The 27,630-nt window shown below is 30.2% G+C and overlaps 1 protein-coding gene across 2 annotated transcripts in view; it reads left to right on the forward strand.

Annotated features, from left to right (window-relative positions):
• The first annotated feature begins 8,200 nt into the window (after nt 1-8,200).
• The window catches only part of LOC107437604 (nonsense-mediated mRNA decay factor SMG9), a 40,494-nt gene continuing 21,064 nt past the window's right edge, over nt 8,201-27,630 (forward strand). For both annotated transcript variants that reach the window (XM_043045075.3, XM_071186040.2), the window contains exons 1-4: nt 8,201-8,358; nt 11,435-11,503; nt 20,815-21,055; nt 23,623-23,714. In XM_043045075.3, coding sequence (XP_042901009.1) covers nt 8,332-8,358; nt 11,435-11,503; nt 20,815-21,055; nt 23,623-23,714 — 429 coding nt within the window. In that variant the 5' untranslated portion in view covers nt 8,201-8,331. The remainder of the gene's footprint in view (nt 8,359-11,434; nt 11,504-20,814; nt 21,056-23,622; nt 23,715-27,630) is intronic.

Raw genomic sequence — 27,630 nt, forward strand, 5'->3', positions numbered from 1 at the left:
TTGGCATAGTATTCGGCATGTGTATGATAGTTTTTACTGCATTGAAAAAAAACATTTTTTTTTTTTTGATGTTTACGCATGGTGCGTAGTGTTTTTAAAAAGTGCTTTTTTTCGTTTTTAAAAGCCCTTAAAGGTGCTTTTTTCATAGGGCGTTTTTAAAAAGTACTTAATTTTCCCTTTTCGAAAATTTGATTTTTTTCTTCAACCATTTCGATTTTCACCACGTATTATGCAAACGCGTGATTTTTACATTATTCTATTCTACGTTATTCACAATCTATTTCGGTTCTATCTAATCTATTTCACAATCTATTCGTTATTCACAATCTATTATATACCTTTGGTTCATATCTTATAAAAACGCCAATCATTTTACATGTTTGATGAAATACTTGCGAGTCCGCATGTGCATTTACTGAACTGGGTTCGGTGAGACTATTGCACTCTGATGTCCAACTCCGCTGCATTTTGCAAGATATTGTCAATTTCAGGCTTCATTTTCCACCCTTAAATTTAAGCCACAATTAAAAACACCAGTCTCAAATATCGGGCCGCAATTTTATATGGGATTTTTTTTATGTTTGAGGGAAGATTAAATATTACTGTCAGATTTTTATCAAAGTTTTTTTAATATCAAAAAGCAAAATAACAAGCATTACAAATAATACTTGTTACGTATCATTTTGAGTCTTCTCTTAATCAGAAACTTAGTAACAAGAATTTTTTTTTTCTTTTAAATTTAATTCTGTGATAAACTAACATTTTTTTTTCGACTTATTAGGGATTATAACAACAACAACAAAATTCTCGAGCATCTGAAATTAAAAAAAAATTCCGCTCATGCGCTTTTCAATTCAAAGAATTTAAATAAAACATGAGATTCATTCCCTTTTTTATGCGTTTTAAAATTTACAAATGTAAATAATTTCCTCTAAAATTAATGTTTTTTTTTATTAAAAAAAGTCAAATGGGAGAATTTCTTCGAGAAAATTTCTGATTTGACATACTGAATTATATTCACAGAATACAAAAAAAAACGAAATAAAAAAGAGCAACGTACACGATTATTTTTGTGTGTGAATAAATATTTTCTTGGGTGCAAACCTGAGGGAAAAAAAATTTTTGCACTGTTAGTATGTTAAATTTCACAGAAGCGAAGAAATTACATTTTTTTTTTTTTTTTAAACGAAAGAAAAGTAATTTAAACCCATATAGATTTTTTACGAAAATTGTCCGCAAAAAATCATCTAATATATTTTAGTTTGCGGGCCACAAAAAAAGGCTTCAGGGGTTGGATGCGGGCCACCAGTTGGTAACCACTGCTCTACATGACCATTTTCAATATACATATCTCTTCAGGTGCAGGTCGTTGGGCTACCGAAGCAGGGGTGCCATCCCCTCTGCTGAGGATCCAAATTGTGATGGCATGTCTTCGGATCATCCTTAGGGATGTTTCCCAGACCGTCGCCAATAGCCCATTGTGCAGCTCTAGTGCGACGTAAATGAACTACAACAACAATATACATATCTGCCAACTCTGCTGGATTTTGCCGGTTTCTACTGGCTTAATAAAATTCTCCTGGTTTTTGTACATTTTCTTTAAAAAAAATATAATCCTATTGAAATAGAATTTTTTTACCGATTATTGCTTGCTTGCTAGAATATTTAAATAAATATTGCAAATACATAATGAAGTGAACATCATTTATAAAAATCAGCTCAAAACTTTTTTAATGTTCAATTTATTTTTATTCACAACTCTCTTTTTAAACTAATTAAAAACATCGTTTTACTTCCCTTAATATTGACCCATAATATTCAAATTGCACCATGTATTATATTACCGGATACTAGTGTCCCCCTCCAGAGGAAATAATTATAAGCTTATTAGGGGGTACACAATGTTGTGTTTTATGTTAGGTACTATGTATGTATTATATATAATAGACTTGAAATGAGGAAAAAATTCGCAATCAATATTATGTATTAAAACATGGCCCTATATCTCCTCTTAATTAATATTGACCAATAATATTCAAATTGAACCCCGTATTATATTATCGGGTACTAGTGTACCCCACTAAAGGAAATAATTATAGCCTTATTAATGGTTACACAATGTGGTTCTATGGATGGGTGGTCTAATGTAAACAATAACAATAGTCCTTAAACCGGAAGAAATTTAGAAAATTTCCGGTGTATCCCTCCGCTTATGTTATGACTACGAGGCGATGTGTGAACAAGCCTAATATTCTATGCAGTTTTGTTATTGTAATTTGGGTTCAAATCTAAACATAATTGTACCATTCATAAGAGCTTTCAGTTGATTCTCAGAGGTAAGGCCAAAAAAAATTTTGGAAAGTTAATATCTCATTGTGAATAATTCTTAAGGTTTGCCATGTTTTGTATTTCATCCCTTATTTGGCTACATTTGAATAAAATGTCGCCAAAAATATCTTTTTAAGTTAGCCTTATTAGAAAATATTCTAATGATTATAACATTAATATGATATTGCTGAAGTTTAAAGGCTGAAAGAAAGAACTCGGTACATGTGAAATACTGCAAAAGATATGATGCAATAATATGATGGCGCGTTTTTTCAATCTGCGGCGTAAAAATATATCGGAAGCAGTAACCCGGAAGTCTTGAAAGAGCAATTTTACCACTAGCGCCACCACCCTTAGCTTTACACGATAGCGTTGAAATGTTGAATAGCGTTAAAATGAGGAAGTTTGAAGTCAATATTCTGTACTACAATATGGTCCTATATCTCCCCTTAATATCCTATAATATTCAAATTGGACTACGTGTTATATTACCGAGTACTAGTGTACCCCACCAGAGGAAGTAATTACAAGCTTATTAAGGGTACACAAACACAATGTGGTCCTGGTCCTATAAGTTACTATTAACGTATATTTACAATTGCGTTAAAATGAGGAAATTTGCAGTCAATACATATTATGTGTTAGTACAACATGGCCCTTAATCTCCCTTCTGGTAGGGTACACTTGTAACCGGTAATATAATACGTGGTGCAGTTTGAATATTATGGGTCAATATTAAGGGAAGACATGTGGCCATGTTGTAATACAGAATATTGACTTCGAATTTCCTCATTTTAATGCTATACATTTTAACGCTATGGTCGCATTTTGGGCCCCCTAATAAGCCTAAAATTATTTCCTCTTTTAGGGTACACTAGTAACCAGTAATATAATACGTGTTGCAGTTTGAATATTATGGGTCAATATTGGTTAGATATAGGGCTATGTTGTAATACAGAATATTGACTTGGAATTTCCTCGTTTTGACTCTATTCAACATTCTTCCTTGGGGTTGAAGAATTTCAATGTTTCGAGAAAGTGAGAGCTCTTAAAACTATATCGCTAGTCTCCGCCTTTAAGACATCCTTCATCTGATCTAGGCGGGTAGAAAATCTCGTGTCAACAATGGGGTTAATGGGAGGTAAGAAATGTTCAATCTCGAAATTCAAATCTAACTTAGATATAATATCAGTGACTCCCTGCAGAAATCCCTTATGTGTTTTCAAGTTTCTCTCAAGGGACTGGAGAATTATTTATATTATAATTGGAATTTGTTATAATATTGGAATATATTATAATAATTGGAATATATTATAATAATTGGAATATATTATAATAATTGTTATAATTGGAATATATTATATTTGGAATTCAAATTATAATTGAAGCTATAATAAATGAAAGAAGTCGAAATGACTACTTTTCATATGAGCAATTTGAAACTTTATTTATCAAAACAGTAGTCACACAACCATTAAGCATACTATACTTTGGACACCAGAGCTTAGGGGGACCCCACAAGAAGCCAATGAAGAAAAATATATTTCTAGAAATTTTTTTCTGTTATAAGCTCTAACACAAGATCATGGTTTAAACTAAATTGCTATTGGTGTCTATTTATTTCAATCTCAGGAGATGTTTTCCTGCTGCTGTCGAGCTGAGTTGTTTCTCTTCTGCTGTGGGTTGAGTTGTTTACCTCCTGCTCTCGAGTTGAGTTGTTTACCTCCTGTTGCTGAGTTGTTGTGTTGTAGTTGAAAGTTTTGATAACTTAAAAATGTTCTCAGATTGGAATTTTTTTTTTTGCCAATGGCAGGCACTGAATTTGATTCTTTTGCCTATACAATGCCAGAATTGTTGCTCATTTCACGTTACCCATTGGGCACCTGTGAACCAAAGTCACGGAGGCGAGCAACATTGCCCACGCCACACTGCCACAAACCCATTTACAGGGTGGGCCACATTCACACATCATACACACAACAGAGGACGACACAAAGAAAGAGGGAGAAACATCCATGCCCAGAGCGGGATTCGAACCCGCAGCCTATGGCTTCGCAGTCAGGCACGCTAACCGCTCGGCCACCTAGCCGGCAGATTGGAATATTAATTCTAACCTATATGTTTGGTCATTAGGACTGCAAGATCAGCGATAATATAGTGAAAATGTGCTTGTATATTTGGAATTATTGGAAATTATATTCTGTTATTTATGTTGTTGTTAATTTACGTCGCACTAGAGCTGCACAATGGGCTATTGGCGACGGTCTGGGAAGCATCCCTAAGGATGATCCGAAGACATGCCATCACAATTTTGATCCTATGCAGAGGGGGTGGCACTCCCGCTTCGGTAGCCCGACGATCTGCACGCGAAGTCGAGCACTTTACGGTAGAACAGTTTAGCGACGACCAATACCGCACACCCTCGGTCCCTACACTGACTGATCCAAGTGGTCACCCACCCGCACACTGAGTTGAGTTGTTTCTCTCCTGGTACTAAGTTGAGTTCAGTTGTTTGCCTCCTGCTGCACATTTTTTGAGTAATCACTTTTCACGTTATCACTTTTTGCGTAATCACTTTTTATGTAATCACTTTTTACGTAATCATTTTTGCGTAATCGCTTCTTGCGTAATCATTTTTACTTAATCGCTTTTTGCGTAATTATATTTTAAGTAATCATTTTTTCTAGGTTTTTGTAATCATTTTTTCTAAGCAGTAGTACGACATCAGTTACTAATTTTCCGCGTACACCAGAAAATTGATTATTTAAAACTTGAACAGATTGAAACAATGCGACTCTATCTGTAATCAGTATGTGTTAATTTTTTTTTTAATTTCATATTCAAGGAGACTTGGTTTGATTTTAAAAGTATTCATCTTTTTTAAATTTTAATAATGCAACGAGGCTAGAAAAAGAAGCAAAAACCCCTAGAGATTCTTCGAAGTCTTTACGACTGCCGTAAAATGCAAAATAAAAATAGCAATAAAATAAAACTGATAGTTTTATTTTCTTCCTTCTCTGACTATTTGAAAATTTACAATAAAATTAGTGTTCAATACAAGCATATATGTGTGTTATAAAGCTATCGCTCTATCAGTCTGTTTTAAATACAAAACTCTTTTTCTGTAATTCACTAATTTTCAAAAAAAGAGAAATCAAAATGAAATAACATATAAAGATTCAATTATAAAGTTTACTTATTATTAATTGAGAATTTTAACTGTATATGTTGAATGCCTTTTAAAGGTGTCGAATATTTTGAAACGTCCGGTGGCTGAGTAGTAGTGCTTCGCGCTCCCGTGCCTCAGGTCCTGGGTTCGATCCTCGGGCCGGGAAAGGTTGTCGCAGCCTTTCATCAATTCAATGGGTCGATAAATGAGTACCAAGCATGCTTGGGAACTAAACACTGGGGGTTCCGCGTTCGGCTGACCACCTGACCGGAACATATGCTCCTGCACACCAGAGCCCGTGGTCAAGAAAACTGAGATGGGCACAGTAGGCCTTGGCCCTCTATGGGCTGTCGCACCACTGAGTTTAGTTTTAGAATTTTTTTGATTGAGATTGTAATAAATGAATTGAGTGTAATTAATAATTGATTGTAATAAATATTTATTTTGCATTATAATGTAATAAACGCTACGTTTTTCAAGTTAGCGAGAGAAAGAAAGGAACAATTTGATTTTGCCACTTAAACAAAAAGGATGGACGCATCACTTTATAAAGACGGAGAGGGGGGTAGCTGGTGATAGGATTATCCCCAACTTTAATTCCTCTTTCTCTCCATCGCTTGAAAGTTATGTGCCTATATTTTTCGTTTTAGGTGTGACAAAAATATTTTTGTTTTCTTTTCTGTCCACCTGAAAACATAGTTCTTAAAATTTATATTTTGTTTTTTCTTGTTTTAAATGTTACCTGTTAATGTTTGAAAATCGTTAAAATTTTGATTGCCAATAAAACGGAAATAAATTTTGTTTTACAATCTCTAGGAAATGTAACTTGAATTGTCATCAGACACAGAGTTTGGGTTTCAGACACAATTGAAATTTGTAGATTCTACTCATAAAGCGAAGAAATTCGAAGTTTTGCTTCACGAAAAAAATTCTCTTTAGTGATAAAATGACGATAAACTTAACTTTCAGTGATCCGGAAGCAATCGTAACTGGTTTTGTCAATAGAATGCTGGCGAAATTTGGAGCACTTTGGCTACTTAAGTTATTAAAATATCTATTTGTGATACGTCCTATTTGCCGATATAGTGTTAATAAACTCTATTTGTTGTGGTCAGGAAACGACTTGAATTCTCAATAAACACGGAGCTCAAGTACAGATTTGAATACTGTAGCTAATCGGAAAGTAATAGATATTTCAATTGCATGCTACCATCGTTATAAATACGAAAATGAGTTAATTCAGTTAATAATAATAAATGCTGTAGGTAATAAGAACAATTCTATAAACTGACAGAGAATTATCACAGGTGTCCCAACACTTTCAGAGATAAAAGAAATATTGTTTGTTAATTTTATTGATTATTAATTCAATTTTGATACAGTATTAAGCTTTCGCAAATTTTTTTATTCTCTCTAGAAATTCGTTAATAGTCGACAATTTTTTTTACAAGAATATTAATTTGAGATCCACAGTAAAAATATTTTACTTATTTGTTAGAAAAAATTTAAAAGGCATATTAAACGATATTACGAAACACCTGGAAAGTTTGAATAAAAAATTATGTTATATTTCATGGAATTAAAATGGAGGAAAAAAATAGCTTGTTGGACAGGGAATTTTTAAAAAAATGAAACATCAGAATTACTAAAATAATTTTAATTCGGCTCTAAGATCACAAAATATGTGGTTAGCGTTGAAAACTCTTCAAAGAGTTAATTGAAATTTTTTTTATTCCCATTATAGATCCTCCTCTTGCAGTAATATAAATTTACTTTTGTAAACTTACTCTAATTTTATTTAAGAAAAGTATTTTTCCCTTATTTATGTTGATATTTTTAATTACATTTAAGAAGCATCAAAATCTTTTAAGTGCTTAGGGCCTCTAAGGCTCTTAATCCGGCCCTGCACACAGGCATTTACTTCTACATCACAGTTCATGTATTATTCTACATAAATAACAGAATATAATTTCCAATAATTCCAAATATACAAGCGCATTTTCACTATATTATCGCTGATCTTACTAATGCAGTCTTAATGACCAAACATATAGGTTAGAATTAATATTCCAATCTGAGAACATTTTTAAGCTATCGAAACTTTTCCTCCGCAAATATTATTTAACAATTTTTTCAAACAATAACTGCTCAATGAATTAACGTTACGTATATAATAAATAATTTTCCAGTAGAGTGGAGTTACAAATGCGATACAAAATTCATTCTTATTGAAAAATAATGCGTGAATGAAACTTAATCTTCCTAGAACGGAATATATAAACATTTATGCAATCTTTTCGAAATTTGTTAAAATTAAATGCAATGAATATGGTGTTGTTGTTGTTCATTTACGTCGCACTAGAGCTGCACAGTGGGCTATTGGCGACGGTCTGGGAAACATCCCTAAGGATGATCCGAAGACATGCCATCACAATTTTGATCCTCTGCGGAGGGGATGGCACCCCCACTTCGGTAGCCCGACGACCTGCACGCGAACAATGAATATGTAAGATTAACATATTGATAATTTTTACTTATCGTTACAGATTAGATATCTATTCCATGCTGTAAAATTTCAGCACGTGAATTAAACAAGCCATAATAAATATATATATGAACGCGGGCGATATGGCGATTTAACAGATTTAAAATGTCGCCACAATGGTTGAAAAAGGTAACCGTTGCCACCGGAAATACAGCATTTTCACTTCCTTTTGCGCATTCCTTATATCTGTGAAAATCGGCAATCAACATCAACATCTGGGATTTCGGCTGTTTTTACGTAAAAATGTGCAATTAATTTAAAGAAATTTCGTTTGCTACTGTTTTGTTTAATGATGCCTCCTCCTATTAAAATTAAAGTGAGATGTATATATTTGTATATATTTATTTTGATAATTTTTTCCTGGTTTTAAAGGAAAATTTGTGCATGGATGATATATTTCTAAATTGGTACCTTTTCTCGCTAAATACTATTTTTTAGAAAAGTACTTTCATAAAAAGAAGCTTCAGTACGCCACACCTGCTCTACTTGAAGTATATTTAATTTTAAGTCGTGAATAATATCAGAAGGTTTGCAAGTGACTAATGAAGGTTTTAAATGAAAAAATAAAATGCAGGAGATTTCTGTATCCTGATCTGCCATCCTGATCTAATCGCCAAGTCTTGGCAACTTCCGGGCAGCGGCACGCGAGAAACCAAAGAAGAAACATCACAGAAAGGGACCAACCTGAAATGTATAACTCGTAGTTGCCCTAGCTCACAGCTGCATGTTTTTTTTTTTTTAATTTGCAATTTTAAAATCTATTTGCCATCTTGGCGATTGTAGTTGGTGCAACAGATCAATATCCCCCCAACTACAATCGCCAAGGTGCCAAATAGATTTTAAACATGCATATTTTAAAAAAAAAAATTTTTGTTGATCTTACCTTTCGAGTTAGTCCCTTTCTGTAATGTTTTTGTTGCCGAGACTTGGCAATTATTCTGCCACACATCACGATATGAAAGTCTTCCTGAAGTTGACAAGACTTAGTTATTATTCTGTCCCCGGTCATGATACGGAAATCTTGCCTTTCGCTTTCCGCTGAGGAAACCATTTGACATTCTGAATTTCTTAGATAATCGTCATCAATGGCTCGACAGCCCAGGATGAGCCTTGACCTTTTTGAGAAGTTTTTCCTGGCTAACCCTTTTGCTAATTGTAAGCACCTTATTAGGAAAAAGATTAAGTATCTCACTTTAAACCAAATCACAGAGAGAAATTCCAGAAAGATCTGGTGGAACAATCTCAAAGATCTCCCTATGCTACCAAGATGCAAAGCAATCATCAAGTTTCAACTGGACAGGACTGCCTCCTTAAACATCTTCATCAAATACATGTTGCACAGGGCCCTTTCTGCACGCTCTGTGACCATCAGGAAGAGATGGATGCAGACCTCCTTCACCGTAGCTCAGCACTCTCTGGGAAAAACATCTCTTTTTGTGACTAGTGCTTCCCATCGCAGAACCGCAACGATATTGTCACAGAACTTTGCGGAGTTTTTTCTTTTGGGATGTAGGTATTGATAGGAAGATAGAAAGCAAAATGAAATGTTTAAGATATGTTAGCAAAAACAGCATTTCATCAGGGGACACACTGTCTGCTAACACACTAGAGCTTTTCTGTACAGGGTGCTTAGCGTTTTTAAAGGTGCTTATTTTTGTTTTTTAAAAGCCCTTAAAAGTGCTTTTTTTTAATTGGGTGTTTTTAAAAAGTGCTTAATTTTCCTTTTTTGAGAATGAGATATTTTCTTTGCCCTGTCAATTTTCGTCAGGTTTATGGAAAAGCGTGGTTTTCACATTGTTCTTTTTTAATGTTTTCATAAATAAATTAAATGCATTTTGGCGTACCGTTGTTCTGTACTGTACGAAAGCACTAATCATTTGACATGTTTGATTAAATGCTTTTGTGGGTCCGCATGTGCATGTAATGAGCTGGATTCAGTGAGAATTATTCGTGCTCTATTATGAGCAACTCGGCTGCATTTTGCAAGAGATTCTCAATTTTAGGTTTCATTTTCCATTCTCTGGAATCGAACGAAAAAATCTCTCTATCTTCTTTTGGTGGCTAATGTAATCAAAAAAAATAATTCTTTGGGAAAACTAGTTATTTTATCATGATCCTGTAAAGTCTTTGAAAATTATTTTGCATTTTGTTAACTGTTATAGTGCTTAAAAATATTTTTTTAGTGCTTAAAAGGCGCTTATTTTTTGTTCAAAGATCTGGCTGCGCACCCTGTCTGTAGTCAGAGGTTTAGCAGACAGTGTGTCCCCTGATGAAGTGCTGTTTTTGCTAAGACAGAGATGATTGTACTCCAGAAAAAATCCAGATGTTTTCTAACCGCAATCGGGAAATTTCCGCAAATCCAAGGTCCAGAAGTCTCAAGAAGTTAACAATCAGATGACAAAGTTAACAATCAGAAAACTGCATTCGGCATGATGGACATAGAATTGTTAGAAAATCAATAAAATCAACAGAACAATATTTCATCTAACAGTTAGAAGGGGGGGGGGACTTTACAGCTATTTTAGGTTTAGTCAATTTTCTTGTTATGTACTATGAGGTGAAAAATTTAAATGCCTCCATAAAGTTCGATTCTTCATTACTGTAGCAGAGCTCATTCTAGGCAGAAAAAAGGGCAGGGTGCAAAAGTTTAAAAAAGGGCATTATTATTCTAAAAAGGCAATAATTTCACATTCTACACGGATTCTTTACACGTTCTATTAAAAAACATTGTCAATTAGTAAAAGAATTTTTTTTTTTACTTAACTGAAAGTAGCAAAGCAATCATTAATTACTTATTTTCATTGATAAATTAACATATATATCGAGTTATTAGCTAATTAGCTTAGTAATTTATTTAAAATGCATGCATATATTAATAAAATGATAAATGTATGCTTTTAAGTGTCTGTAGTTATGATTAAATAATTAAAATGATTAATAATAATTATGATTTAATGATAGTGGAAGTAACTGCAAACTTTCAAAGACAAGTGCAACAATGGGTTGTAATGGCTATTTTTCCTTTCCCATATTAAACTATGTATTGACAGCAATGGCAAACTAGAGTTAAAAATAACAGTTCATGAAATCCATTGTAGAGTTTGGGGAAAAAGTAAAGAAGGGTTGAGGAAAGAAAGGGCAAAAAGGGTATGGAGTCTATTACATCAGGGCACTAATTTACTTCAGGGGCAACAGGTGAATTCTTTTGACTAAAAGGGCAGCAGGGTGCTGCGCCCTGTTTACCCTGCCTAGAATGAGCTCTGCTGTAGTAGAGAAGAAGGGGGCCCCCAAAGAAGTTTTTGGCCCGATTAGGCTAAATCTGACCCTGATAAATATTATAAAGGCTTTCAGTTACTGTGTTTAAATGTTTTTGTCTTTTCATTTCTACTTAGGATGGTTCTGAATTTGATTCTCCAACACCAAAGACTCCTCTCGTAATTTTGGCTAAACCTCCTGATAAGGTATGTTATGCTTTTTCCCCCCACCTAAAATCATAATAGTAACTGCAATTGCTGTACTTATTTTACTGATATTTAGATATTCTGAATCAACAGTTCCCTAAATATGCTCGGTAGAACCCTTAGGGCTCTATGGAGGAGTCACAATTTCAAAATTGTAAAAGGGTTTTAAAAAAAAGAAATTGTTTTCTTTGAAAAAAGAACATGATGCCTGTAATATTACCTGTACTTAGCTGTTAACTCTACTGGATTTTTCCAGTTTCTCCTGGTCTACTGGTTTAATAAAAGTTCTCCTGGTTTTTGTATATTTTAGAAAATTGTCTGAAATTGAGTAAGTTTGCCCCCCAAAAAAATCCCTATTGAAATAGAATTTTTGCACAGATTATTTCTTGAATAATTAAATAAGTATTACTAATATGTAACAAAGTGATCCTCATTTATAGAAATCAGTTTAAAACTTTTTTTTGTTCTATAATGTTCAGTTTATTTTTATTCCGAACTCCTTTTTTAAATTAATTTAAAAAAATCTTAATTATTTCTTATGAAATACATGCATTTTCGAAATTACGAGTAAACATAATTCACAACATTTCTCACATATTTAATGCCAATCATGACCAAAAAATATGACTTTTTTATTATCATATTTGTATTTATATTATTATCATATTATTTATGAAATTTATACTATTTTGTAGAATCTACTGGATTTTGCCTATCTATGTTAACGGTTATGCCTGTTTATAGTATTTCAGTTATTTTTATCAAATTTTTCAAGCAAAATATTAGTGATAAGAATTGTACTATTTAAAAATTGCACTAGTGTTTTCAATTTCACTTTTCAATTAAAAGTATTTAACCACAAATGTGTTTCTTTGATAACCATTTTCATTGTTCATAAAAAAATTTTATAGTTTTATCCTTTAATTTTCTTTTGTACGAAAATCATAATTCAGCTTAATGAATTATAATTCATTTCAGCCCGTGCATGCATCAAAAGTGAATTCAGAACTAGTCTCATTATTCTGGTATGAAATACTTCATTATGAATAGTAATGAGCCGTGATGGCTCAAGGGATAGAACGTTTGCCTTCCAATAAGGCAAACCGGGTTTGAATCCCAACGATGGCTGGTCAATAGGAATTCCGCATCCGGCTTGCACCGACCACAGTGCTCGTGTTAAATATCCTTAGTGGTTGACGGATCATGGCTTAGAGTCCCCTTGCCATCAGGCTAACTGCGGGAGGTTTATGTGGTTTTCCTCTCCATGTAATGCAAATGCTGGTAAGTTCCATCAAAAAGTCCCACACAAACTTCCAATACTTGATCCAGGAGTTCCTTTGTTTTCTGGATTGGGTTCAATATTACAAGGCTACAGAGTTGAACATTAGTAGTCTTAAACAAAAAAAAATTGGGTTGACTGTTGTACGCCAGGTATAAAATAAAAATCTGATTAGTAATGTTTCTTCTGTTAATATCAAATACAATTGCTAATAAACCAGGGTTGGGGGTTTAGACATCCTAAACTGACTGAAACTGTCTACAAGTGTCCAAAACTTTGAACGTTGGTAAAAGGTAAACATCCTATATATGTAACCATTGTACGCATAATAATTACATATATTAATAAATATTTGATACTTTTTATACAATTTGCTTCAAATTATTAAAGAAAAATAATATAATAGGAAAAAATTTATAACTTTTGAAGCTCCACAATTCATTTGACAACATAAGTAAATACCTTATCTTTTAAATATGAATAAATATGCTTTTAATACTGATAAATTATGTTTTTGCATAAGGATAAATAATGCAATATTAAAAGTAATAATAATTTTTTTTTAATAAAACCAAAACTTGTCTTCATTTTGTTACTTGCCCAAAAATTAACATTTTATTTTTCACAATATTTTTTTAAAAATTGTGACGTAATTTGAGTGAATAGGTTTTGGACAGGACAGTTTAAACCATGGATTTTAATACATTCTGTCCTAAACCTTTCCAACTCTGTGATAAACTTAAATAAATTGTGGTATTGCTTTAAGAAGATCGATAATTTAGTGTTCCGTAGTTGGAAAAATTGGGAGCTGCTGTTCTAAGTGATAGACCATTCCTGTGAGATTTGAGATACACAGGTCCGCGTATGTGTTGATGTGTATGTATTTATATATATATATGTATATATATATATATATATATATATATATATATATGTATATATATATATATATATATATATGTATGTATATATATATATATATATATATATATATATATATATATGTATATATATATGTATATATAAATTCAAAATGAAGAATAAAACAAAGAAAAATTATAGACATATGAAAAAAAAAGGGGGTGGGAAATAATAAGTAAAAAAAAAACAACAAACAATATTTTATTTAAAAAAAAAAAAAAAAAAAAAAAAAGTGAAATGTTAATTAAAAAACCGGAAAAAAAGCCGGAAAAAAAAAAAAAAAAAAGATATAATCTTTTCTTCAGCCCACACGATTATATCCGCAAAACAGAGTGATTATTGGGAAATTCTGATTAATTTTTGTCTTTTTAGTAATTATCTTTACAATGGAAGGGATATCTTTCTTCAAATTAATGGAATACCACAGGGATCTAATTATTCATCTCTCTTAGCTAACTTATTTTTGCATTATTATGAAAAAAATTTTACTCTGAGTATTAAATTTGTTTTTAGATATATTGATGACTTAATTATCTTTAATTTCCAAGATTTTACTGTTTTATTGAGTGATATATACCCTGAGGAATTAATCTTACTTCGTAATCATGATGATAATATTAATTTCAATTTTTTGGATTTGGGTATTATGAAAGTTGAAAATATCTGCTTTGTTGATTTATACGATAAAAGAAATGATTTTAATTTTAATATTAATAAACTAGTTACTTGGAATTCTAATGTTTCTAGGAGCATCTATTTAAATACCACTTTTAATGAAATGAACAGAATTAAAAGAATATGTAGTAATATTTATTTATCCAAAATACAAATCGATAAACTCTTTCAAAATCTGATAAAAAACAATGGATACCCAACTAATGTAATAAAATTTTATATAAAATCATTGAATTAATCGTATATTTTGGTGGATATATTTTCTAAACATTTTTTTGTTAATTTTTATGATTTTCCCATGTGCAAATCCATTTCAGGCCAAAATTCATTGCCAAAATTATTTACTAAATAATTTCTTTGTTAATTTATGTAATTTTTCCATGTGCAAATCCATTTCGGGCAAATCCGTGGCTATAATTATGTACTAAAATTTTTTCTTTGTTAATCTTTCCATGTGCAAATCCATTTCGGGCAAATCCGTGGTTAGAATTATTTACTAAAAATTCCTTTGCTAAATAATTTCCCTTGTTAATCTATACAGTTTTTCCATGTGCAAATCCATTTCGGGCAAATCCGTGGATAAATTGTTTGCTAAATATTTCTTTATTAATTTATACAATTCCATGTGCAAATCCATTTCGGGCAAATCCGTGGTTAAAATTATATGCTAAAATTTTTTCTTTGTTAATTTTTCTATGTGCAAATCCATTTCGGGCAAATCCGTGTTAAAAATTATCTATTAAAATTTTTTCTTTGATAATTTAAATAATTTTTCTATGTACTAATCCATATCGTGCAAATCCGCGGCTAAAATTATTTACAAAGCAGGCAATTTATGTTTCTCTTTTCTATTTTATATTTTTTCTTAAATAAACATCTATCTTCTAAAACTATTTATGATCAATTTTTAAAATTATCCAGTATAATATTACCTTGTGCACATCCATTTCGGGCCCATCCTTGGTAACTAACAAATCAAAACTCAGAATAACAAATCACTTCAGCAGTGCAGTAAGAACGACACTTTAGAACCCTTTTGTTACACTCAATTTGCGCTTTTGTTTTCATCTTTTGTTTTCATATTTTGTAATCTGGCAATCTTTCTGCGAAAACATTTTTAAATCATTCTTGAAAAATAACTGTCCAAGTAAGTTGTTATGATTTTGCTACTCGCTTTATAGTCCCCCCTTTTTAATGTTTTTTATTTTTATTTTATTTTATTTTATTATCTGTTTTTACATGTTATATTTACTTTTTATGATCTATTTTTACGTAGTTATTTAATAAAAATTTTTTTGAGTGCTCCTCACACTATTGTATTAATATATTTTGCTTTGGCTTTATTGATACAATATCAGAAAGCACTCTGTTTTGCGGATATAATCGTGTGGGCTGAAGAAAAGATTATATCTTTTTTTTTTTTTTTTCCGGCTTTTTTTCCGGTTTTTTAATTAACATTTCACTTTTTTTTTTTTTTTTTTTTTTTTTTTTTTTTAAATAAAATATTGTTTGTTGTTTTTTTTTTTACTTATTATTTCCCACCCCCTTTTTTTTTTCATATGTCTATAATTTTTCTTTGTTTTATTCTTCATTTTGAATTTATCTAATGAGTGCTGTTTACTTGCAGCTTAAGCGCAATAAATGTTACTTATTGTTTTTCTTAATTTTCTTAGTGTTTTCTTGTATTTATTTTTTTATTATATGTATATATATATATATATGTATATATATGTATATATATATATATATATATATATATATATATATATGTATATATATATGTATATATATATATATATATATATATATATATATATATATATATATATATATATATATGTATGTATGTATGTATGTATGTATGTATGTATGTATGTATGTATGTATGTATATATATATATATATATATATATATATATATATATATATATGTATATATATATGTATATTAAGGGTCTGTCTTGGTTTTTATGAGAGGTACATAATTTGTGAAAACTAAAACTTATATTAAAAAATCAACTCAAAAATATGGTAAAGTTAGAAGGTATTTTCAAGTATTGTCACTACAAATAAAAATCATTTATGCCTGTTAAATTTTAATATATTTTTCACCATATATTAAAAAATTATTTTTCTATTGTGAAATTTTGGGCTTAAAATTGTATCCAAATTTAAAAATCATCATACATTGTTACATTTCAACTTGAATTTTAAAAAAAAAAACATGCATTTAACAGTACTTGTTATTTTAACAGTATTTTCATTGTGAGAACATTAAATTCTGCGAAAAAAAAAGCTTACTAAAATATGAAGTAAGTGACCGGTTGGACTTACCACACCGCACCACTCACCAAGCACCTGCTACCTATTCATATATGCGGAATTAACCCGGTATTTATCATTTCTTACGAGGATATAAAAACAAAATTTTAAGAGGTGGAGGGGTGAATCTTGAAACTTGCTTTTTTAAAAGCATTTTGTGAAACTACCGCTAAACGGTAGTAAAATTGCCCTCGACAGAGCCCTGTAAGTATATATATATATGTATATATATATGTATATATATATATATGTATATATATATATATATATACATATATATATATGTATATATATATATATGTATATATATATATATGTATATATATATATATGTATATATATATTTATGTATATATATATGTATGTATATATATATGTATGTATATATATATGTATATATATGTAACATAAAAAGCTTCAATTAATCTTTTTGTGTTAGTTTCTCTGCTATAAAACTTCTTCCTAATTAATTATTCTATTTGAAATACTTTCTCACACTTTTAAAAGCCACATCCTGTTCTTAAATCTATTTTTGGCTCAAGTATGCATTTAATTAAGAGCAGGACATTTTTCCCTTTGCTCTTGTGTGGGAAACGTTCGATCTATTTCATAAACCAATAGCAACTACTAAGAGTTCCCTCTGTCCCTAAATCAAGACATATTACAGATTTTACTTTGCAAGATTTTCCCTAACATATAACCAAGGAGCGCAACTTTTCATGTGCACTTTTACTCTTTCTCATGACTGCTCTTGTCTAATAATTAATAAATAAATTTTGTACCCTCCTTCCCGACCTATGACCTGTTTTAATCCTTCCACTCGGCAACGACGTTATAAGTCGCCAGGATTTAACGGTCGGGAAGGGGTACAGTTCGTACGGTACATTAAAGATATTTAATATCTCATTTGAAATTAAATAAATCAACTTCGGAAGAGGGTACTTCAAAAATATGGAATAACTTTAAATCATTTATTCAAATGGACATTTGGTAAATAAGCAGTCAAATTCTTCTTCAACTTATGGCAATAATTAATTCATCCTGTATCTTCATCAAAAAAAAAATAATCTCTTCAATCATCAAACGTTTAGTTTATTATAAATTATACCTACGCACAGTGGAACTAAACGATCATCCGTTTTCCATGTCTATGCTGCATATTTTGTCTACGTTCCTGAGAATACTAGAAAGCTGAGCTTCAATTCCTTCCTTGGACTAAAAAGAAAAACTGCATCGAATTCCTGTTAATTAAAATGTTTTATTGAAACTATCCCTTTGAGAAAGCGTTGATTTTGCCACAGCTGGATCTTATCGTCGATGAATAATTATTCTCACACCCACGATGGTCTACTTAAATATTCGACATTCAAAAGAAAAATAAGCTTCAATTTCTCCGTCACTATTGGTGTTAATTTACGATTCATCTTAACGAAGAAACAAATTTTTTCCCTAGCAGCTCACGTCTTTGGTTTTGGAATTGTGTTTACGGAATTTCAACGCATTCCCATCTCTGTTGTGGTTTTCAAAATATCTCGGACTAATTCGAACTTTTTCAGGTATCCTTTGAGTTAAAGTTTTTTACATTTCTCATAAATCAATTTCTTAAATGATTATGATTTTAATTTTTTCCCATATTTGATGTTTCAAAGTGAAACTACTTTTTATATATTGATAGTATTTACTGTTGAAATTTTTATTTCTTTAAATTTTTATTTTCAGTTAATTGATTTATTTGATTGAAAAGTGTTTCGAGAAATTATTTTCATATTGTTTTATGTGTTACAGCTTCTATGATTTTTTGAGTAGTAGAAATTATATTTTTGTTTTACAGTGATTAGGATTTAAATGAAAATGCCATTTAAATTTTTTTTTCTCTTCATAATGCAACTGCAGTAATTATTGAAATTTAATTTAGATATATGAATGCTATTACGGTGTGGCAAAAATTAGATCAAGAAATGTTAAAACTATTACAAATAGTTTGGAAAAATGAATAAAATACTTGTTGTTAGAATTTAAATTGAAGTGCAACCAGACATTAATGCTTTAGTCCAACGTTGGTAATAAGTTGTAGCTCAGACATTTCCATAGACAAACAACATAAAGATAGGAAAATGATCAAAAAAATTTGAAAAGTAATAGTAACCAAATTCACTTCAAAAACACATTTAAAATAGAAATGAAAATATTTGAATTCCCTAACAATTGTGACAAATTAAATTACCAATTAAGATCTCTGCACAAAAATTACTTAAGAAAAAATCCAAACGAAAATTTTTTGAAAAAAAAAAGAAAAAAAATGTATGTCCAAAAAGAAAAAAAGAAGGTAATTTGCAAATAAACCAAACTTGCACTTCAGATTAAAAATAAGGAAAATAGCTAGATCAGTAAAAAATTAAAAACTGATTTACCTTAATACCATATTAAATTTGAAAACTTTGTTTTGGATTTCAATTAGTGATAAATTGTGTTAAACGGGTTGTAATGTAAAATCTGAGAAGACTGATCACCTTTTCTGATTATAAAAGCAATTTGTCTGTACACATATTTCCTGAAATCCGGGTTAATAATTGCAATAAAAATACCAAGAAAGAAAATAAAAGTACAAATAAATAAATATAAAGAAAGTAGAAATAAAAGAAATGTAAAAGAAAGAAAAGAAAAATAAGAGAGAAAAAGAAAAGAAAGTAGAAAGAAAAATAAGAGAGAAAAGGAAAAGAAAAAATGTTATAGAAGGCAAATTTTGGACATAAAGAAAAAAAAAAAAAAATTCCGGATATTTTGCTATAAAAGTGATAAATATGAAAGGTAAATAAAGTGAAATAAAGACAATACTGAAGTATTGGTCTTCAGAATAACAACCACTGTGAGATTTTTTATTTTATTTTGTTTTCAAACAAGGTAAACAATACTCAAATCTAATTTCAGATTGAAATTTTTCCTGTAAAACTGTATTTTTCATTTTGTGTTTTACATTTTAAATTACACATTTTTAACAAATTTTTATAAATTTTTGTCATCATGATTGAAGAGTTAACTTAAATAGTGTTTTTATGAAGAATACTTCTTATAGTGAAATAGCTGTGTTGTGATTTTTAAACAAGAGACTTTTGAAACTGAAAAAACTGTTAGTCAAAAAAACTGTTGAAAATGAAAATTTTAAATTTGCTGATGATGCTACTACAGAATTTTAATTATGTTAAAATTTTTACAATGAGAACATATGTAAATGTTTTATAATTTATATTACTTTTATATATTGTTACCATTACAAATTTGGTTATTTTATTTGTACTTCTACCATAGGGAAGATTTTGCAAATGGATAATTTCAAAATTTTTGGATTCTAATTAAACATTATTGGCGAGGGGGGATGTAACATAAAAAGCTTCAATTAATCTTTTTGTGTTAGTTTCTCTGCTATAAAACTTCTTCCTAATTAATTATTCTATTTGAAATACTTTCTCACACTTTTAAAAGCCACATCCTGTTCTTAAATCTATTTTTGGCTCAAGTATGCATTTAATTAAGAGCAGGACATTTTTCCCTTTGCTCTTGTGTGGGAAACGTTCGATCTATTTCATAAACCAATAGCAACTACTAAGAGTTCCCTCTGTCCCTAAATCAAGACATATATATATATATATAATATATGTATGTATGTATATATATATATATATATATATATATATATATATATATATATATATATATATATATATATATATATATATATATATATATATATATATATATATATATAATCACTTTTTTTCTGTCTGTTATAACTTATAAGTATTTTGTCATTTCAAAAGTATTACTCGATAGGAGTTTAATAAACTGAAGTAATCTTCCTTATTTCTATTAGAATAAAGTAAAAAACATTTAATGTTTTATACTTTATGTTTTAACAAGCATGTTTTTCCTGAAGTTGAATTTGTTAAGGTACCACTAAACTGTAGTAAAATTGCCCAGGACAGACCCCTGTATATAATATATAATCACTTTTTTCTCTGTCTGTTATAACTTATAAGTATTTTGTCATTTCAAAAGTATTTACTCAATATGAATTTAATCAATTATAAGCTGAAGTAATTTTCCTTATTTCTATTAGAATAAAGTAAACCAGAGTAGCAATGTATTGGCTAGTCCAAATATTCAAACTGAACTTTTGAGATCCCCCACAGTTGTTCAGAAAGCATCATCTGTCACTCCTGAAATAGAAGATAGTGCTATAATTGTCCAAGGAGCTGCTTCTACAAGTAAAGATAGCGACTCATTTTCTGATCTTGTGAAAAATGTCGCCCACCGTGTTTTTCATGTTCAACAAAAACCAGTCACTACACAAAGTGAATGTAAGCTTATTAAATAATTTTTATTTAATTAATTTCTTTTTAGAGCCAAGCGCTTTATTCTAAATATTCTATAACTATTGTTAAGAAGAAAAACAACGTAAATAATATTTATTACTTGTTTATGTTTGAAACACTTATTTTACTGTTTTTTAGGTTTTGTGATAAAGTTCGAATTTATTATAATATGTTGTTCATAAATGTTTGTGTGTGTGTATATATATATATATATATATATATATATATATATATATATATCTTTGTGTGTGTGTAACATAAAAAGCTTCAATTAATATTTTCATGTTATTCCTTTTCTGTAAATCCATTTCTTAATTTATTATTCAAATTTCTTAATTTATTACTTGTGAATATGAAATAAGCATTAAGTCACATTCTTTCAACCAGGGTCCTGCTTTTGAGAATTTGTACAAATAGAGTCCTGTTATTGCAAAAATTGCTAAAAACCTTTTCAAGAAGTTTTTAGATTGTAAATAGATACAAGATTTATGCCGGCCTGGTGGCCGAGCGGTTAGCGTGCCTGACTGCGAAGCCATAGGCTGCTGGTTCGAATCCTGCTCTGGGCATGGATGTTTCTCTCTCTCTTTATGCTGTCCTCTGTTGTGTATGATGTGTGAATGTGGCCCACCTTATAAACGGGTTTGTGGCAGTGTGACGTGGGCAATGTTGCTCGCCTCCGTGACTTTGGTTCACAGGTGCCCACTGGGTAACGCGAAATGAGCAACAATTCTGGCATAGTATAGGCAAAAGATTCAAATTCAGTGCCTGCCATTAGAAAAAAAGAAAAAAAAAAGAAAGATACAAGATTCTGCTCAACAATTGCTGCTACTAAATTAGAGATGCAACATACAAATATATGGTATTTAGCCTATACTGCTCAACACAGAAAATTCATTTCGGACAAATAATGGAAACAAAATCACTCACATTTTTAATAATTTCAATTGACATATTTGAAATAACACAACTTAGTAATGTATTACTTCTAATGTGTTTTGCATTAAGTAAACTTAAACAATTCTTAAATTTATAATATTTTATTTAAAAAATTGCCAGAAATGAATTTTTATTTACATATTATTCTATTAATTAATTTTATGAATAAAAATAAATTGATCCATTATTTATTTACGAAAAAAAAGTTATGATTTAATATTAATAAGAATGTGCACACGGTGTTTGTAAAACTAGAAATATTTTCTTAGAATACTACATTTAGAATTTAAACTTGGGGAAACTTAGTTAGGGAAATCTATGCCTGCAGATTTTATTAGCTCTTGTTATTACAACAATTCTACTAGTGGGTAGGGAATTCTTTCTTTCCTGCTTTTTATGAAGGAACCTAAAAAAAAAAATACTTCAGAATTCTTTAAGAATTCACGTACACCATAATTAAAACCTTTTCTGAAAAAAGGATTTTGTAGTATTTATTTTTAGTTTGCCATGTCTGAATTTCAATGACTCCATTCTTTTTGTATAAATTTACTACTGTGGGTCAAATTTTAAAGATATTGCTTATGGCAAACATTTTAGCATATTTGTTACTTTTTTATGTACGTTAAATTTAAAACTGTCCATAAACTTCACTCTCTAACTTAAAATGTTTAAAACATTTTCAGCAAACCAAAGTTAATCAGCCACAAATTATTCGTTAAGCATAATTCATTTATGTACTCTTAAAAAAATCAAATAGATACTCTAGCATTTTTGTTTAATATATATATATATATCATGGTGCGTAGCATTTTTAAAAGATGATTAAAGGTGCTTATTTTCGATATTCGTTTATAAAAGTCCTTAAAGGTGCTTTTTTTTTATTAGGTGTTTTTAAAAAGTACTTAATTATCCATTTTTGAAAATGAGATTTTTTTTTCTTTACCATGTCTATTTTCGCCATGTATTATGCAAAAGCATGCTTTTATCATTGTTCTTTTCAACGTTTTGACAATTCATTCAACCACAATTTATTTCAGCGTACCGTCGATCTGTAGCGTAGCGTATGAAAGTGCCTATCATTTTACATGTTTGATGAAATACTTGCGAGTCCACTTGTGCGCATACTGAGCTGGGTTCGGTGAGATTCTTGCACTCTCATGTGCAACTCCGCTGCATTTTGCAAGATATTCTCAATTACAGGCTTCATTTTCCACCGTCTGAAATGGAACCAAAAAATCTCTCTATTTAATATAATGAAGAAAGGAGTTCTTTATCAGAAACTAGTTATTTTATCAGCATCATGTACAGTCTGTTTTGCATTTTGTTAATGTATGTAGTGCTTAAAAATATTCTTTTTGTGCTTAAAAGGTGCTTATTTTTTGTTGAAAGATTTGTCTACACACCCTGTATATATATATTAAACAAAAATGCTGGAGTATCTATTTGATTTTTTATGACTTTTTTTCTAATCTTTTTACAATATATATATTGTAAAAAGATTTGTTATTTTGAAAAATTAACTATACAGAATGTTCAGTAAAAAAGTAGATTTCATTTGTATTCATTGCAAAAAGAAATTCTGATTAATAATTAAGGGTTTGATGTTCTTTTTTTAGCCAATGATCAGAAGCAGGTAACTACACCAGATATGTCATATCCAGTCAAATTAGTTGATGAATCTTTGCAATGGTGTGACAATGCTTTAGAGGTAACTTTTCTTAATTTTTTTGCTAGACTTCATATGCATTTACACTGTACCCCGTGGCAGAATCGTAGCGACATTATCGCAGAACGTTAGATAGTTCTTGCAGAAAAATTTTTCTCTTGGGAAGTAAAAAGTTTTAATTTTCTTTTCTGCTGGAATTTACACGTAAAATTTGAAGCGTGCATTTAAATAATCACTTTTTGAAAAGCTCAATTTATGCCAATGTCGTACATCCATTTTGATTGTGTTTTTGTCAGTTATTGACTTTGATTTTCGTGTGGCATTTTGATTTTCGGATATATTTCAGGTGATATTGGAAATTCCCATTGCGCATTTGATCATTTACTTTTTAAGGCAAGGATTCTATCAATTTTTCTGGCAGTTATTGCTTTTTATTTCCACATGGTTTTTAAAACCCGTTTTTTTTTTTTACATGTTATTATTTTTTACAATAAACAAATCTTGAAACGAAACATTCCTTTCTGTAAACCCTTTCTGAAGGTTGTTGATCTATTTTTTTGATGCTAACTGTTTTAGAATTCAGACATTTAATTATTTTTTTAACGTGATGATGATTTGCAAAATGCGATAAAGGAAACAATTAGTGCGTCTCCCCCCCCCCCCCTAACAAAATGCAAAAATATCACCCATAATATTAGAATCAAAAAAATATTGCATATTCAATTGAAAACATTATTTGGTTTTTTTAAACACAGCATTTTTGTTACCTGAAATTAGTAACATAAATTTTTGTTATTATTGAAAGTATTTTGCAGAAAGATTTTAATGCTAGAGAGTTTTATTGCAGAAAGCCCGAAAAATTCTGCCACATTGACTATACACTTAAATTTAATGATTTTTTTTTTTTTAGAATTTAATTACATTTATTGAATAGTATTTTTGATTTTAATTAAATGTTTGAGAAAGTTGTTTGTTAGTTATAAAGTGTTGAAGTATTTAATGTTATGAAGTAAGTTTGCCCAAATTGGATATGCTTATGGTAGGAATTATATTAATATTTTATTTATTTTTTATGCATTTTTGTTTTGTTTTCTGTGTCTTATTTTCACTTTTTGTGTTGCTTTTACTTGATAAAATTAAGTTAAAGGAGAAAAATCTCTCCTTTTTTTTTGGTTCTCATATTATTGTATTTGTAACAATATAACCTAGAACATCTAGACTTCTCAGGGGTTTGAAAGGACGATAGTATTTTAGATCATAGTTCGTAGCATTTTCAAAAAGTGCTTAAAGGTGCTTATTTTTGATTTTCGTTATTTAAAAGCCTTTAAGGGTGCTCTTTTTTTCATTGGGTGTTTTTAAAAAGTGCTTAATTTTCCTTTTTCGAAAAAGAGATTTTTTCTTTACCGTGTTGATTTTTGGTATTATGCAAAAGCGTGCTTTTCACATTGTTCTATTAAACACTTTCCAAATTCATTCAACCACATTCCGTTTTGGCGTAAACTATAGGGCCATAGTGTGTGAAAGCTCCAATCATTATACATGTTTGATGAAATACTTCTGAGTCCGCATGTGCCTCTACTGAGCTGAGTTTGGTGTGATTATCGCAGTCTCATGTGCAAATCTGCTGCATTTTGCAAGATATTCTCAATTTCAGATTTCATTTTCCTCCCTCTAAAATCAAACTGAAAAATCTCTTGATCATTTTGTAATGGCAGCTAATAAAATCAAGAAAAGCGTTCTTTGTCAGAAACTAGTTATTTTATCATGATCATGTAAAGTCTTTGAAAATTATTTTGCATTTTGTTAATGTACATATAAAAATATTTTTTGAGTGCTTAAAAAGTACTTAAAAGGTGCTTATTTTTTGTTGAGCGATTTGACTACGCCCCCTGTGAATACTTCACTTATGGAGCAAAAGAATTATCTAAGTTAAAGGTTAATCAATTTTTAGCATGCTTGATTTTGTTATAAATTTACTTTCTGTGGAAATTTACTTTATAAATTTTGTCAACAGTTATTTCTATGGATTTTCACAGTTTTTGAAATCTAGATATTTTAAAACAACATTTCTGTGACACATGGATTGCACATTTGGGTTATTTCTTTTTAACCGCTTCCCTTACCAATTATTTTGAAAAAGAAAGGCAAAAAGTCAACATATTTTTTTATTCCATTAATATATACAAGGAAATGTGTAGGAAACATTTAATTTACCATCAGTTTACTATCGAGAGTTATTACGGGCAAATGAAAAAAGTTAATTACAGTGCAACCTCGAAAATCCGGACTGCTGGGGGGGTTGGATGGTCCGTATTTCCGAAATTTCCGGATTTTAGATACCTTACTTGAATTGATAGAATTATCGAAGTTTCGAATTCGCCAGGCTGATTTCGCGATTAATCACACGTGTGTAGACCCCGACGTCGATTTTAACATAAATATACTCTTTAAATAATAAATAAAAGACATTAAAAATCAAACTTTCGTCATTTTCCCCCCGCAATCGATCGTTTAGATAACATAATATTAGCAATTAAAACTAAAAATATAGGCTTAAAACGCGAGCTGAATTTCAACTTATAACCGAAACAGATGCTTCTAGACTAGACTGTACCAGCTGATACTAATCCTTTTTTTGTTGGGGGATGAAAGAACTTGTCCCTGCTTCCTAAGCTTCAAGGTTAAGAAGGAACCAGTTTTCTTTCATCACAAGGGGGAAAAACAAGGAGATGGAAGAATTCCTCCTTCTGAGGGGATTCCCCTTCAGGAGGAGGGGATTCCCCTTTATATTCTTTGTTATCCATACAGAGCTGATTAGAATGACTGGAATTTCCTTATCAGCTATGAGCTGTCATTCACACCCCACCTCTACCTCTTCATCTACTGCTTCATTGTTGGAGAAGAGTTGTGGTTTTGCATTAAAATTTTTATTTTAAGCGATTTTTTAAAAAAATTTTCTTTTGAAATTTTTTTCTGAGGAACTGGACGTATGAGTCCGGATTTTAGAGATTTCCGGATTTCAGAAGTCCGGATTTTCGAGGTCGTACTGTATCAGTCTTTGTATGATAGTTCTTAAAACTAGGGACAACACAAAGTGATACTTTTCAAACGTCAAAGAAGGAATATGCCTTTTTTTTTTTACTCTTATGGCTATGTAAATTCAGCAACCATCGTATATACAATCGTACAAGACGCGTGTGCAGTCCAACATCAAAACTCCCAAATCAAACTTCCAATCACAGCAGATTATGTTTTTGCTTCCGACCGAGTAAAAATGGGATAAAACAAAATGTACTGACAAATCCTGCTACGCCCAAGTTTTCTCGGGATGACAAATAGTTGCAATACATACATACCCAAATTGATTTGGGATAATCAGGGATGCGGTTAAAAAGGCACTCCATCTGCTACCATCAGGTTTTATTAATAATTTTTTTTGGCAGTAATTGATACAAATCTTTTGAAATACTAATGTGTTTGATTATACGTTTGTATTATGGCATGCATAATTTTGTAATCGCTTTCTAACATGCTTGATTTGCAAGGATTTCATTGGGTAATTTTCTTTGCTTTTGCTTCAGTTATTGCAACTGATTTCTTCATGGTGTTTACAATTGATTTTTTAACACAATAATATTGCGATCCGCAAATCTTAACATCTTCCTGCTATTTTAAGATTTAACTTTTTTTCTTGTCTCAAGTTAAAATAAATTGGGTGGATTTTTGGAGGTTTTCCAATTTTAAAAGATCAGATTTTCAAGGTTGTACTGTAATTTGCTTTGACTAGATTGTTACACTATCAAAAAGCACTTTTTTTGCGAATGTAACCATGTAAGTTTGAAAGAAAGTCATATAATTTATCGCATTTTATTTAAATTGATTTTTTAATCTTTTATTTTCTGAAAACTTTTCATAACTTTTCTTGTTTTCCATTTGATTTTAATTATTTATGTGCATT

The sequence above is a fragment of the Parasteatoda tepidariorum genome, chromosome 9 (assembly GCF_982258835.1).
Source record: "Parasteatoda tepidariorum strain Cologne lab strain chromosome 9, Ptep-v5.0, whole genome shotgun sequence".
Lineage (NCBI taxonomy): Eukaryota > Metazoa > Arthropoda > Arachnida > Araneae > Theridiidae > Parasteatoda > Parasteatoda tepidariorum.